The following is a 15,703-nucleotide window of genomic DNA, read 5'->3' as shown; positions in this document are numbered from 1 at the left end:
GGTCTGTTTTGAACATGCATGTGCCAGGTAACTTTGATACCTGGTGAACAGAATCCCATCACCAGCTGGGATCCCATCAGCCTACCCCAGTCTCACTTTGGCAGCAGAACTTAGCTTCTGTGTTATTCTACGGGGCAAATTAATTAAAACGGCCATTTTCCGGCAGATTTCACTCTGTTTCTGCGCTCGGCTCCATTTTGTCAGAGCCTGAATGGAGTGTGGCCGCAGTTTCATTACCTCGACCAAGGAGAAATTCTGGGGCTATTGAAATGTTCAAAGGCCCCGCTGTGATAGAAAGTGCTCTCTCTGGATTGGAAAGGGGGAGAAGATAAATATCTTATTTAAGGTGCCATGAATTAGAATGGCTCAACAGTGTGTGGCAGAGTTTTTTATTTATTAATTTTTTTTTTTTTTTTTTTTTTACGCTCACCCCCCCCCCCTTCAGGCTGCACTATTGAAACTAAAACGCATTGAAATCTCAAAATGAAAAAGCCAATTCTCGCATGTGGTGTCAGTCCCCATAGTTCCTTTTGTGTGGGATTTGAAGCTTCCTCACTTCACCGGGGAAAATGGAGCTGGATCCATGTTGACGTCTGAAATAACCCCGACGCATGTTATTTGAATTTCATTTCAAATTACTCTGCATCCTCTATGCCGGCAGGGAGGGATATGTGTGGATATGGCCTGAATTTAAAAACTATTCCAGTGTGGCTACGCACCACTTCTCTCCTCCTCTGTTATTATTTTTTTATTGTTAGCAAAGCATTGCAGCTCTCCACATCATCCTGTATTATAATACATTTTGAATCACTGTTTTGACCAGGTCTTATCGTATCTCTCAATTTTATTCACAGCATGCTGTCTTTTATTAATCACCACCATATTGATAATTTGCCTGTCTCATGCGATTGGTAGTAGTGCCTCAAATGGATTTATCTGTCAGGTGTACTCAACGTAACTTTTAGTCCTTGCTTTAAGGAGAAAAGGATTGTGCTTGAAAATTCTCTGTAGCCAGTGGAATTCACTACTAATTGTTGAAATACATTGAACAGCAGGATGCATTTTCAAGCACAATGGCGATGAATAATTGAATTATAATTGCTTTGTTTTTTTCGTTCATTTTTATGATAATGCTGGAAATCTCATTACTTAAGGAAATTCAGTACAGAAACTAAATGCCTACACTTATGCAACTGTCACTGTAAAACGTAATAGTCTGAACTTTAAAAGTGTTTATAACTCCTAAAAAGAGGAAGTGTAATTGTTAAAGACCAGTGGATACCAGTGAATGCAAATTAGGTTTCCATCCTCAAACGGTTCAAGGCAGTTGGTTTTCTAAGACCATTTTAAGTTTTTTTTTGTCTTACAGTGTACAATTAGGAGAGGAAGCACTGAAAACGTAGACTTGAAGATTGCTATGGTTACAGCAGTGTTAGTAATGTTCTGGAAATCCAAACACGTTTCGCACGAATGTCGGATTAATAATCCCTTCTTCACTGGCATGCAGGACCCCCAGAACCGCGAGCGACAGGTTAGCGTGACAGTGCCGCTTGCTTTTGGCCGCAGTGAAAGGCCACCAGGCGGGCCGCGTGCTTTAGAGCTCTGCTCCCCTTTCAGACGGGGGCCCGTGGTGTGCACGATGTCTGCCAGCCGGCTGACGAATGCAAAGAGCCAGCGTGGCTTTCGCCCCGGGCTGAGGTCCGAAACACATGATTAATGTGTGACTGTTCTGAATGTGACTGTTATGAATGTTCTGAATGTGACTGTTATGAATGTTCTAAATGTGACTGTTCTGAATGTGACTGTTATGAATGTTCTGAATGTGACTGTTATGAAAGTGACTGTTCTGAATGTGACTGTTATGAATGTTCTGAATGTGACTGTTATGAATGTTATGAAAGTGACTGTTCTGAATGTGACTGTTATGAATGTTCTGAATGTGACTGTTCTGAATGTGACTGTTATGAATGTTCTGAAAGTGACTGTTCTGAAAGTGACTGTTATGAATGTTCTGAAAGTGACTGTTCTGAAAGTGACTGTTATGAATGTTCTGAAAGTGACTGTTCTGAAAGTGACTGTTATGAATGTTCTGAATGTGACTGTTCTGAATGTGACTGTTCTGAAAGTGACTGTTATGAATGTGACAGGACTCCGGATCTCGCCTGCAGAGTCTGATCAATGTGGAAGCGAGGGACAGCTCTGGCAGAACGGCTGAAAGATTATGGCAGGGCTGACCGCATGTGCAGGTCTCACGTGACGTCTTTGTATTTCGAGGAAGAGCCGAGTTTAAACTGCCGGCGGCTGAAAGAAGTGTATCCTGACCGGTGTCTGTTCCAGAGACACTGGAATGTGGAAGATACAGGATTGATTGATTGCTTCAGTAATAGCTTTCTGTTCTAGATTTCTGCATGAAGATGCGGTTAGATGTCGGTTTGATTTGTCTCTAAATGAATCGGCATCAATAACTTTTTTTGTAACTCATTTTGAAGGGTCTTATAAATACAGAACAAACATTGGATTTCAGACATTCATTTGTAATATGTACATGTTTTGGTTGTGTATGTGCGTGTATATGCATGTATGCATTCTTGCCTTAAAGAGGTCTATTGTGAACAGAAAATAACCTTGGGAATAGAATATCTTCTTTCAGAATCCTTCCTGCCTCCAGTAGCTTGTATATTGGAAATGCTGACGAGATGAGGTTTTCAATGCGATGCTTATTTCCAGTTCTATAAAGCGACTCAATGTACCGTGAGTCCAGGTTATGACCATTACAGACCATCGCTGCATTCTGCAGCGAGCCTTCCACTTCTCCCAACTCGAATCAAACTCATCATGTCAAGAAGATTGCTTGTTTCCTGATTTTGAATATGTTCTTTTTATATTCTGCTTTTTTTGTCGCGAGAACACAGTCACTGTCCAAGACTGGGGAGAAAAAACAGTGAGAGAGGGCATTTATATGTCCTATCTCACTGTTTGTCTGTCAACTCCAGCTTGAACGTGAATTAAGTTTGGACAATAAATGAACATCCCAGTACAAAAACCCTGGCTGCCATACCTAAAGGACACCTTTCTGTTTTTATCAGTTTTTTTTTTATGTATAATTATTGCATGGCGGAACACATCTACAGTATTGTGGCACACAGCAGACTACGCGCTTGGAGAAAGGAAAAATCTCTGTCATTATTGACAGAAAAAAAGATTTTAACATTCTCACATTGACTTGAAAAAACAGAGACCTCTTCTGCCATTTGGCTCTACTGAATCGCTAATTGACATGTTTGAGTATGAGAGTCGTGATTAATGCATAATCCTATTACAGATGTTTAGGAACCAGATAACGCAAGAGATTGCTTTTTTTGTGTTGTCATTTGAAGAAGGAGTTTCAAAGGTATGCCTGATATTCTCGTTCATTCCTTCAGCTGCAGTTGAAATGCGTTCCGTTGGAATTCTTTTTCTTTAATTAAAAATCAGCTCCAAAGGGGAACAGTCGCTTCTGTTTGTTTCCCCTTCTCTCTGTGTTTGCATTTAGCATTACTCTGGGGCTTTTTCACTGTATTACTATTCAGGCCAGAAAGCAAAATGGCGCGGATTAGCCTTGGTGCTACCACGTGTTGTGACAAATGGTAATTGCAGACGCGGGGGTGTTGGTGGGAAGATGGAAGCTCGTAGAAATGGAACCCTGTGTACCCCAGGCATGCATTCTTGATCACAAACAAACCCACAATTTGATTTTAAAAAATGCATGCCCTTGGTCTGCTTTCAGTTAAGCTAATTTGTTTCTGAAAGGCCAAGCAACATGAAGGCTTGTAAACATGCTGAGTGTATGAAGTTCTTTACCATTTTAATGGCAAGAATTCACAACATGATGGGGTGCTTGTGTGTGTGTGCACGCCCTTGCGTGATTTCTTGTTTGGTTACACACGTGTATGTGTGTTTGTGTGTACATGTCACTGCATAATGATCTGTATTTCATTTTACATGAAGATAACCTGACTGCGGTGATATGCTAGTCGGATAAATCCAGGTTTAAATGTTGGTAAAGCGGCACCTATGCTTGTAGCACAGAAGTTTTCTCACGGCTTCTTTCCAGACATTTCTTGTTTTAACCCAGCTTAAAATGTGAAATGTTCCAAATGATTCCCAGCTGTGGCAGGCATGCTCAAAAGGCCTGATTTAAAAGCCTAGTGTGTTGAAAAGAGTTGGAAGTGCAGAGATATAAGTCAGAGAAATCCCAGCAGGCAGTTTGGTGAATTATTGCGAGTGAGCGCTCGTGCTGTAGACCCATTCATTTTATGAGATGTCTCTAAGTGTGGCATCATTTAGTAATGGCTGGAGCCCTCTGGTTTAGAGGTGGAAATCTTACAGCCCAAGCTTTCGAAATAATAATTTTATACAGTCCTATAAATAGTTTCCTGGCTTCTTCAGAGTAACAGGCAGGGAGATATCTTTAGATTGCTTGTCTGGAATCACTCCTTGGAGAATTGTATTGGACGAGTGGATACCTTCTAAAACCCTGAAAGAAACATGCAGCAGTTTTAAGGAAAGTATGTGCTTTGTGTTTTGTGCAGTGTTAATTCAATGATACTTATCTGCAATTGAACGAGATTATGAAAATTACATAATCTAATTGCTTGATTACATGCATAGGACTGTTGTACTCCATGCAATACTGGTCTCCCTTGAAAAGGTATTATTAATCTCAAGGAACATCCCTTGTTAAGTAAAGGTTAAATACAATTTTTTAAAAACTACTTAGATGTCCAAGAACTTTCTTTGGCATTGTTATTGGAAGACTATTGCACCACAGCAATGGTACTGTTCTCTGGAATGTAAAATGGGATTGTCTTTTCGAACACATTTGCAACATTTCACGTCAGTATTCCTAAAGCACTTGAATAAAAATATATTTGTTTTAGCCATTAGTTTAGGATTGCTATTGAAGTAGGCCATCATGGCTTAGGCCTCCTGCCACTTCATCCATCTTAATCAGTGCAAGTGATTGAAAACACCTATTCTGTGTTTCTACAATTACTCTAGTCTTTAAGGAATTGCCACATGATAGAGCAATGCAGGATCCAAATGCAATAGCTGTGTAAGGACTGATCGTAGGGGTTGACCAGTCCATGAGCAAATATTGGATTTTAATTTTTCATGGCGCTCACTGATTCCCCCAGCAGTCTCAGTCTTGGAGTGCCGATAATGGTAGATGGCCAGTTCAGACTGATGGCAAGTTCAGTTTAGTTCACTGCAGCAAATCTCATATAAGGTCAGATACTGCCGCGGTGGTCAGTCTCAGATTGTAAACAGACTGGACTTACACAGGACTAAGTGCTTGGCTTATCACCTTTTTCAAGGAGTAAATCAAGACTAGGTCCCCACAATAGGAAAAGCAACCAGAGGGACCGTGGTCAAAGAGATGGATCTGGAGAATTAGGAGAGAAGTTCTTGCAGTGACCATGTGGCAGGAGGTGCCTCGGGCCCAAGCACTGGGCCTTTTTAGACGGTGGGCAGCAGCTGCCTGGACCGGCGTTGAGTCACAGCTGCTACCGTGCCTATGAGTAGGCCTGACTCTGTGGTCCTGCAGACCTCCCCGGAAGCAGAGACACCTGAGGCGCTAAACGGACAGCGCCCCAGAACACATGGTTAGCCCTTCCTGCTCCTGTCCCACCCGCCCTGGCATCAGTATCATTTATTTACCCCCCCCTCCCCCCAGCACTGAATTCAAGGAACAAACGTTTGGGAAGTGTTTTCTGATGAATTATGTAAAAGTAAATTTAATTACAGTAGAACCTGTTTTGCATTTTCTAAAATGCTTAGAATTGTTCATTGTACGTAAATTGCAATACATTTATTCAGTGATTTCATGGAGGATTCTTCATATGGATTCTTCACATGAATTTTACAGTTTTGTGCGGTTCAGTATTTGTAGGGCTCCCTAAAACTAGGGAAGAGGAACATATGTCCCTAGTGAACCCGTGCTGTGTGCAAGTGCAAGTGCTGCAGGGCTAGCTTAGGCTTGGACGGTCATTTGACAGCAGATTGGAGCACATTTTCAGGTCTGATTGAGTCACACCGAACGAAACGATGCTTTTGTGTGTGATCAGCAGTGGCTGGTGAAATTCATTAACCAAGGCCGGCATGTGACCACCACAGACCTCCTGGGCCTCCCCAGCACCGAGGAACCAAAGTCTTTTAAGCCATTTAAAAATCTGGGTACTCGTTTGCACAAGGGCTCAGAAGTGCAATTCTCTTTGCTGTGTGAAAAAAACCTGAGTCTATATTTTTGTCTTGGCCTGTGCACATTGTGAATTAAGTGGCTGCAAATCAGAGACTTCTGGCACGTTCCGTTTTTGGGTAAAGCAGTGCAGTGTATTCACTAAGGAAGCCTGCTGATCGAGCTTTTTAAAACTCCTGCTAGGCCCAACGTATATTCCACTGAATCTGTGAGATTTCCGAAGATTTCTCAGGGCAGAATTATGATCATATCACAGGTGCCCCTGTCAATAAACTCTATTGCTCTTTACACCTCCCAAAAATGTGTGTGTTTCAGGTTTCTTTTTAAACAAAAAAAAAACACATCCTTACATTTCCATATCCTTAAGCTGATTTTAGCTCTCTTGTTTTTCAGGATAAGAAATGGATTCTCAATCATGAGGATGTTATACTTGGAGATCCGCTGGGCAAAGTAAGTACTGCTGCGGTCATGTGGAATTTAATTTCATGTGACCGTGGCACTGGCCAGTGGTAAGCTAAATAATTGTCGGCACCTTGGGCGTAAAACAGTTGTTTCACAGCTCCTTTGCTTGTTTCATTAGGCTCTGTTTCTGTTTTAAAAATTTTGAAAACCAAATGTCATTCCTTTTATTTTGTTCTTCATTTTTCTTAGTAGTCTTGGTCAGCAGCATAAATACTTACGCTTCTGTATCTGTACAGCTATCTTTAGTAGCTTAGATTATGTTTCTCTACTTGGACTGGGATGTTTATTAAATGTATAGATATTGCCGTTGGAGCAAGGCACCTTCACCGTATTTATTTATCGTGTGTTTGCATCAAGGGTAACTTTGGAGAGGTTGTCAAAGGAACTCTTAGAGACTCCAAAACTCCAGTGGCTGTGAAAACCTGCAAGGAAGACCTTCCGCAGGAGCTGAAGATCAAGTTCCTGTCAGAGGCCAGGTGGGCTGTCACTTTTATTTATTACCTCGTATCAGTTCCCGTCACTCCTTAAATAAAAACGGCGTGAAACTGCTGACTGCGCTAACGAGAGGGAGGAACTGCACATGCACGCTAGCAGGCTCTGCTCGGCGGCCATGTTCGGCTCGCGGGCATCGGTGACTTGTATCGGCTCAAAGCTGCCGCTGCGAGGACTTTAATGCGTTTGGCTCGAGGCTCTCTAGATATATCTCCCCACGCTCTGCTGTAGTAACCCCCGGCAACGTACGTTCAAGGTGCGATGAAAGGTGTGAACTTTATTTTCCACAGCGGCAGCGCAGCAGCTGCTGTCTCTGGCTCCTCGTCGGGAGGGGCGAGGGATGAAGAGCACCAAGCCTCTTTTTTTGTTTTTATTTAAACATTGCGACTGAAAACAGGACGCACAGAACCGAGTCACAGCGGAGCGCTCGTTTTGACGTTTACATTTGCAGCACTGTTTATGCTGAGCCGAGCTGCCAGTATGACTTTGTGTTGTCACCTTTTGAAAATAGAATGACGTGACTGTTTAAAAATAGGGATAGATTGACAAGACTGACATATTCAGAACTAAGAACTGTGGCATTTATGACACATTCTGTTGATTGTTTCACTCAAACTGTTGAGCTGGCTAAACATGTTGTTGGGTTTCTCTGTTAAAGCACCTACAGTTAGAGATTTTTAACCATGGTTTACTGAGCTCTTAGAACAGGTTAGAATTGTGGTGCTAAAATTAGTTTTATAATGAAAAAAACCCTAAACCTTCTAGGTAATGATATTTCTTCATCAAAAATTGAATAGAGAATATGTTGTCAAAAGAATGACTCTGTGTTGCTAGAACTCTTTGTGAATCAACTCCAGGGTATGTACTTATTAAAAGGGCATGCAGACAATGCAGAGTCGTTTTTTTCTAAGCCATAATACTACTTAAAACATGCTTAGATAAAGTTCTTCCACTTCCAAAATATTCCCAAAAGATGTTGTGTTATGTAAATAAAGGCTTTGTCTTTTGCTCTGTTGATAATTTGCTCCATGTAAGATTAAGCCCCTTTTCAAAAATGCCTCCGTGTCTGTTCTTTGATAAGTGCATATTAAATGACCCCTGTGAACTTCCTGTATTGAAATGCTAGGATTTCATTATGTTGAATTTCTCTGGTTCCTTCGGAAGATTAAATCTATTTACAGATACAGGAGTGGAGTCAGTCATGTTTAGGAAAACAAATTTTAACAATAGTCTTCCAAATGGGGGTCATGTGGGTTTGTTTTTTCTAATGATAACCACACTATGGGAACTGTCCATCTTCTGTTGGGAACCTTTCCATTAATTTTCCTTATAAATGAAAATGATAGTTTTGTAAATTTACAAATCAATGTTAGATTAAGCTTGTATATTTCTTGGCAGTGTGTCGCAGTGTTTTTCTATTTTGATTGATTGGGGTTATAAAGCTCAATTCACACACATAGCGTTATTTAGAAATGTAATAAATATTTGTTTACTAGGCCTGTGTGAATATGAATTAATGTGTCATGTAATATCTTTTTACAGGATCCTTAAACAATATGATCACCCAAATATTGTGAAGTTGATAGGTGTCTGCACACAAAGACAGCCTATATACATTGTGATGGAGCTCGTGCCAGGTAAAATAATTATTTAATGATATCCCTTTCCCTAATCCTTGTTAGCTTCTCTCCCCCCTCCCCCTTCCATTTTTCTTTCCCACTTCTCTCTCCCTCTTCTTTCTCCCTCCTCTTTCCCTCTCCACAATCCCCCATCCCCCTCTCTCTCTCTCTCTCTCCTTTATCTCCTACTGTCCTCTTTCCCCATCTCAGTCATGTGGGACTGTAAGCTTTTTCGCAATATCAGTTTTATTAGGCAGAGCTTTGAATTGACAGTTATTAAAAAATGAAAAAGCTGTAGTGAAATGTGCCCTGTCACATCTCGAGGTACTGTTGCATAGACACAGATAAATGTAACGGACCTTTATGTGAAAGGGAAGGTGCTTAACAGTCAAGCTTGCATTTCAGCATGCATATAATTTATGTAATGCAGTGGCGCGTGGAAAAGCCACGCTACGTTTAGTGTGGTGCTGTATCATTGACCAGCCAGTGCAGACAAAAACATTAAATTTGTTTAGAACACCAAAAACAAATAAGTGTGTAATTAATTCATCATCAGACCGGGCGGGGGAAACCCTAATTATACATTTTTGAAACCGGTTTACAGAATAAACAGCAGAGGAGCAAGGACATCTCCACGGTATCTACACGCTGTAGATTTAATTTGTATTTCCCCAGCCATCGTTTGTCTTTAGTCTGCTGCTTTCATGAGCGAGTCATTTAGCAGAGTGAATGTCAAGCGGAGGACGCTGGAACCATCTGCCGGAATCAAACATTGCTTCTGAAGTCCAGTTGTATTTCTCTGCCTAATATTTGTTCTGAATTTAGTTTTGGATGGTACATTTTTTTTGCACTTACTGTTGTCAAAATGGAAACCAGTAAGCTCATTCTTCTAAGACACCAGCTGTGTCTGTCTCTCTGTGTCTCCTCCATCTTGTGGAGCAGGAAGCCAGAGGAGGACAGTGTCATTGTGGGACTCTCCCATTTATGAACGGACTAAGGGGAGACCGCTGAATACAGGACTCATTTAACATGTAAATGATCATCTCGCTCAGCCAATCAGACGAGTGTTTGAGAAAGCAAGCATATCGGATTAATTAAATTAGCTCACCTCGTCCGCATAATGAGTTTGGTCCCTCAAGTATGAAGGCTGTGTGTCAGGCATTATTGTTTTGTAGACACTAGGCTCACGACTCAATTCCATTTCAATTTTTGAATCAGAGTCACTCACAAGGTTGTATTTGTTTAGTGTTTCAAGTGTAATCGTAAAATTTGCACATTTTGTAAATGCCATTGTTTTGTTCTTTTCTTGTTAAAAGGCTGGTAATGTTTGCTGAAACAGTATGACATATATTTTCGAAATTTCTCTAATTTGTCCTCAGCTTATCTTGTCGTATCTATTGCCTGTAGTTTCTGTAAAAAAAAACACTACATGTATACATTTTTATCAAGTTAATTTAAAGATATTGGAGATATTGGAGATCTACTGGGTTCATAGTGTATATGCTCTCTTCTTCCGACCAGGAGGGGACTTCCTGTCATTTCTAAGGAAGAAGAAAGAAGACCTGAAAACGAAGCAGCTGGTTAAATTTGCATTAGATGCTGCGGCAGGCATGGCGTACCTGGAGCTTAAGAACTGCATCCACAGGTTTGTAGATCTGTGTGTAGCTGTGTGTTTGAATGCCTTTGTGTTGTAGTCAGTCTGCATTACATCTGCCATAAACTCTTGCCCGATTTCTTAGCTCTGATAACGATGTTAGGCTTGTAACCCAAATTGAGTGAAATTTATTTGTTTCCCAGGATAACTATGTCATCATAACAACCCATGACTGTTTTCAGTATGGCAGGGGCAGGTCGTAGTTGTTGAGTTAAGTGCCTGTCCTTTGAGGAAATGTAATTAGAGCTACTAAATCATTGTTTTCAGTCTGTTCCAATCAAACGAACATTTTAATCATTTAATTTTCATTTATATTATCTTCTTCTACACAAATGATTAACAGTCATTTTAATGGGCCATGGTCGGCTGTTAAAACGTTCAAAGAGTGCATGGTACCATCAACGAATATAATTGGATCTTAGGATTGCATTGCCATACTTGTAAATTGGTTTCAACTTTGCAAGCAATACAAGCTTGCAGTGCAATTTATGGCACAGCGCCCTGAAAGCGTGTTCAGAGGTGTACTTTTTGTGTGTGGTCGCGCAGGGTTTAGCCGGCCGAGTGTGATGCTCTACCCTTTGATGTCTAATTAGTTTCCTTGCAGAATTGTTTTCGCACCTATTCGCAGGGCGACGGCGGCATTTGCAAAGGCTTCTGGTCTAAATTGGCGTCCCCTTTTTGACGGTCGCGGTGCGCAGTGTGTTTGGACTGCCTCTCTAGCAAACACTAGAAGAACCAGCACGGTCTCCAGCTGTTGTACAGTTTTGTTTTTGATCTGTTTGATACCGGCCCCCCTCTGTTTCATAATGGGAAAAATCAATGAAGGAGTATCAATTATTAAATTCCTTAGACTCCCCCCCATTGCTGTAATGCATTATTCTGCAAGACGTTCTGAGGTGTTGTGTTGCTGTGATTGCTTTTCAAGGAGACCGGTGACGGCCTACAGCTTGAAACAAACGTGACAGCCCAGAGGTGGTGTAATATTAATATGTGGAGGCTGAAAGAGTGTGTGGTTTCTGTTTGTTTGGAGCGGGTGTGCTGTTTCTCTCTTTCCGTCGGGAATGCCGTTTCATTTCCCTGCACGGAGCCAGGCAGGGCTTCTCTGGTCACTTTGGCATCTGAAGCGGCCGTTCTCTCAGGCTGAAGGCCCACCCAAGATCACGATCATGTCTGCATTTGCATTTGCCTTCCCAGAATGGCAGCTGTAAGTCATTTTATTATTTTCCCCAAAGTCAGTGTAATGAGTCTATCCTCTGAATTTTTTAAAACCCGAGAGGAAATGCACCTGGCTACTGGGGCTATGATGTTGAAAAAAAGCTATGGAAATGGCTTTGCAACTGTGAGGTTGCTGGTTTGATTCCTAGGGGGGGCATTGCCATTGAACACTTTAGTGTAGAGTACTTAAGCTGAACTGCTTTAGGAAATACCCAACTGTATACATGTATGGTACTTAAAGAATGTGAGCTGTGCACATCACCCTGGATATGGGCATACGGTTAATGCCTGACATTTAAGTGTGCTAGAGCGAACAATGGTAACATTTCACATTGTTATTTTTTGTTGTACGGACATGTTCGTGGATCGAGGACATCATTTTGTATAATCGCTTCACGATGTTTCATTACCACTAACAGTTTACCACTAAGCGCCCCCAGACGTTAGATGTCATTTCTTTTGTATACCACTGAAAACATGAGTGATTATGTCACACATTATGAAGTGTACATGCACCTGTATGCTGACCGCGAAGTAATATCCTCACAGGTAGTTTAGGTTATCTTTTTTGATGTTATGTGGACATAGTGGTTATGTGGACATAGTGGTATTTGTTTTATTTAAATTTTTTTCTTTTTTTTTTCTTTCTGTAAAGCTTTCCACAGAACATTTTCCAAAATATTTCTACCTTCGTTGGTAACAGGGACCCATTTCTGCATAATCGTACAGATATATTTTCCCCTGTGTTTGTAATCCAATACCGAGATCACAATTGAATCTGTAGTGAGTGGAGACATCAGTCAGATATACACCACGGAGACTAGATTGTTCTGTCTGCATTCTGTGTGCATTCAAAGCACTGGATTGTGCAGTCGTTCGATCTGCGGCTTTCAAAATTGATATGGGGGGGAAAAAATTTCATTAATTTTAGACGTAGGCGTTTTTACGCGCAGAGCGTGATCAATGCAAAGTATTACCCGGGGTGCGGGTGCAATGCATATAATGGAACAGGCCGGCCATGCGTTGTGAGTGCAGCACTGTGGAATGAGCTGATCGTAAAGCAGTGGCTGTCTTATACATAGCCTATGTGGCGTTGGAATGGAAAACAGTAGAGTGGACCGCCATGGCTGATCCAGCGTTAACCTGTTAATCCAACTAACCGCCTGCCACTGTGATTTGGGCTTGTGTAATTTTTTAACTCAAAGGGACCCAAATGCCCTAGTAAATCTCTGCTGCTTATCACAGGATTTCCCACTCAATTTGGCGTGAGTTAACAATCCTCGGGGAACGTGGGTCCGTCTTTCAGAATTTGGCTCCAGCATTCTTTGCCTGTACAGTGAACTGCATTTTTGGGACAAAGACTTTTAATGCAAGCCCCCCCCCACATCTCAGGCCACCATAATTTTTGGGCCATATTAATGTTATGTAAATGAAAGTAGTCATGTTTAGCACCTTCTCACCTATCCTTTGCATGCAATGGCTGCTTGAACCATAGACATCACCAGGTGCTGAGGATCTCCTCTGGTGGTGCTCTGCTAGTCCTGTACTGCAGCCATCTTCAGCATCTGCTTGTTCATTTGGATTCAGATCAGGCGAATGACTTGGCCAGTCTAGAAATTTCCAGTTTTTGGTTTTTTATTTTCTGTTTAACTATTGAGCAAAAGCAGTTGTGCAGCATGATTTTCTTTACTGTTATGCTTAAGGGCGACAAAAGGTGTTGAATAAACCGCCTTATTTTGACGTTTTAAAGAGATGAAATGCTCCCAGTGGGAGGTTGGTACTGCTGTCAGGCCTGTCTGTGTGTCTGTGTGTGTGTGTGTGTGTGTGTGTGTGTGTGTGTGTGTGTGTGTGTGTGTGTGTGTGTGTGTGTGTGTGTGTGTGTGTGTGTGTGTGTGTGTGTGTGTCTGTGTGTGTGTGTGTGTGTGTGTGTGTGTGTGTGTGTGTGTGTGTGTGTGTGTGTGTGTGTGTGTGTGTGGGAGAGAGAGAGAGAGAGAGAGAGAGAGAGAGAGTCTTCCTAGCGCAGAGTGGGGGTAGAGCCTTTCTGATTTGTGGCGTAGTGAAAATGTCCTACTTTGACTTTTCATGCTGAATTCTTGTTAATGCAAGTTGAATCCTTGTAAAACTTGTGAAAGGGAAAGTTATGCTACCTACTTAAGTTTTTAAAAATCATTTTTGTTATATTTTTTTGCAGGATGATGTATTGATTTAATGTGTGGTTGAACAATGGAAACCAGGAGCAAGTATTCTTATTCTCTCTAATTAAATCTGCATGTGGTAGAAATATTTAAAGTAGGGATGGGCATTTGGGCAAATTTTAGTATTTGTGTGCTCATAGAGATGATATGCAATAACCCTGGCATTATAATCATCAGTACTGTTGCATTTGTTTATTAAATGATAATAATAATTATAGTAGTAATAGCAATCCTTCCTTTTAAAAAAATTCACAACAAGTTAATTGATAGAGCCACATATTTGTGGTCTATCTTTAAAATTAAAATTTTTGAATCATGTAACACTTGCCATTAGAATTTCTTTACTGCAGGATTTCTTGCAGTGCTATACAGAAATACAGTATATTTGGTTGGGCTTCAGCTAGAACTAAAATGAAGAGAAATCAGTAGACAATATAGAATAGAAATAAGAATTAAATCAGTCAAAACTAGTGAAAAGAAAGACATGTTAGCTCCCTGGTTTTTTGCCCATCTCAAGGGGATTTCATTGAGTATTTCATGCTGACATTTCCTAGTTTTCTGCATTTTTTTCCATCAACGTCTGCATGTCATTTTGATTTGTGTTTTCCAGTATTGCCATTTTCTTTGCTTTTTTAAGATGTGTATAGTAATGTAGAATAGTGATATATCTAGCATTACAATGATTTAGATTTAATTTTTATTTAATCCATAATGATTTTTTGCATGTACACAATTATACATGTTTAACTACACCCATCCCTAATTTAAAGCTATACTGTCTCATCTGTGTTAACCTCCCACTGCTGCTGGAATACAGTTTAGAAAGCTGTTTCCTGGTTGGGTCAAGTGAGATTTATTTTTGTTACATTGCTGTAGTTTTTCAGTTGTGCTATGCACCTTAATTGTTTTTTGTTGTTGCTTTTTGGCAGTGTGCCTCCTTTTCAAGTTGCCAACATATTTTTCACGTCCACAAAACTTTGTTTAGCTTGCAGACTCAATTCTGACCCCTCTTATGAAAAGTGCATCACATCCACCTGCACTTCACCGTGCATAACAATGAAGGAGAGTTGGCATGGCGGACGGAATGTAGCGCTGGGTCTTATACAGGTCCATCCATGCAGTGGTTTTATCTGAGATCTCCAGCTCTGATTTTATTCAGGGTAAAACTGGGAGTAGCCTAAGCTCTCCTCCGCAAATATTAAAGCCGTTCACCATTGTGATCACAAAAACGCAGTCATAACTCAGATATCAATTGCTAGAGGATCTGTCACACAAAATTGAAGGAGTAAATACAAAGGACAGGTAATATTTCACTACCGACACAAGTTTTGATTATTCCTGAAACTCGGTGCGTGCGTGCTGAGACCCTGCATTGGGTTAACGGCATAGAATAAGGTCATGAATCAGGCGCTCGCAAGCTAAGATGATTGCCGTTGCGAGTACCTGCAGACCGCAGTGCAATTTATTGCGAGTCGAGAAGTGGAATCGCATTTGGAGTCGGGCTTCAGGAGCGGAACTTAAAGGGAGGACTGCCAATAGCCTATAAAAAATGGCAATCCAACAATTTAACGGTGGCGCAGCTGTTTCTGTGCAAACTGTTTCCTGTTGAACTCGAGGGCTCCTGGTTTTTATCTTTAAATCATCTGTAGTGCCTCATAATGTTTACTGAGGGCGCTGTATCTACTGATGCACAGACTATACGGGTCAGTGAATTTTGAGCATTCATTAAAAAAAGACAAGAAAACGGGCCCAAGACAAAAAAAAAAAAAGTGGTAGCTGGAGGTATAGGACCAGTGGATGAAAAAAGATGCACTGGCGGCAAAATCAA

The 15,703-nt window shown here is 41.0% G+C and overlaps 1 protein-coding gene across 3 annotated transcripts in view; it reads left to right on the top strand.

The window, feature by feature from the left end:
* The window catches only part of fer (fer (fps/fes related) tyrosine kinase), a 69,427-nt gene that overhangs the window by 39,103 nt on the left and 14,621 nt on the right, over window positions 1–15,703 (top strand). For all 3 annotated transcript variants that reach the window (XM_064307807.1, XM_064307809.1, XM_064307808.1), the window contains 4 exons: window positions 6,632–6,688; window positions 7,058–7,176; window positions 8,735–8,829; window positions 10,333–10,456. In XM_064307807.1, coding sequence (XP_064163877.1) covers window positions 6,632–6,688; window positions 7,058–7,176; window positions 8,735–8,829; window positions 10,333–10,456 — 395 coding nt within the window. The remainder of the gene's footprint in view (window positions 1–6,631; window positions 6,689–7,057; window positions 7,177–8,734; window positions 8,830–10,332; window positions 10,457–15,703) is intronic.

Source organism: Anguilla rostrata, chromosome 14, assembly GCF_018555375.3.
Source record: "Anguilla rostrata isolate EN2019 chromosome 14, ASM1855537v3, whole genome shotgun sequence".
Taxonomy (NCBI): domain Eukaryota; kingdom Metazoa; phylum Chordata; class Actinopteri; order Anguilliformes; family Anguillidae; genus Anguilla; species Anguilla rostrata.
The sequence above is the reverse complement of the archived record's forward strand: the minus strand, read 5'-3'. Positions and strand labels throughout refer to the sequence as shown.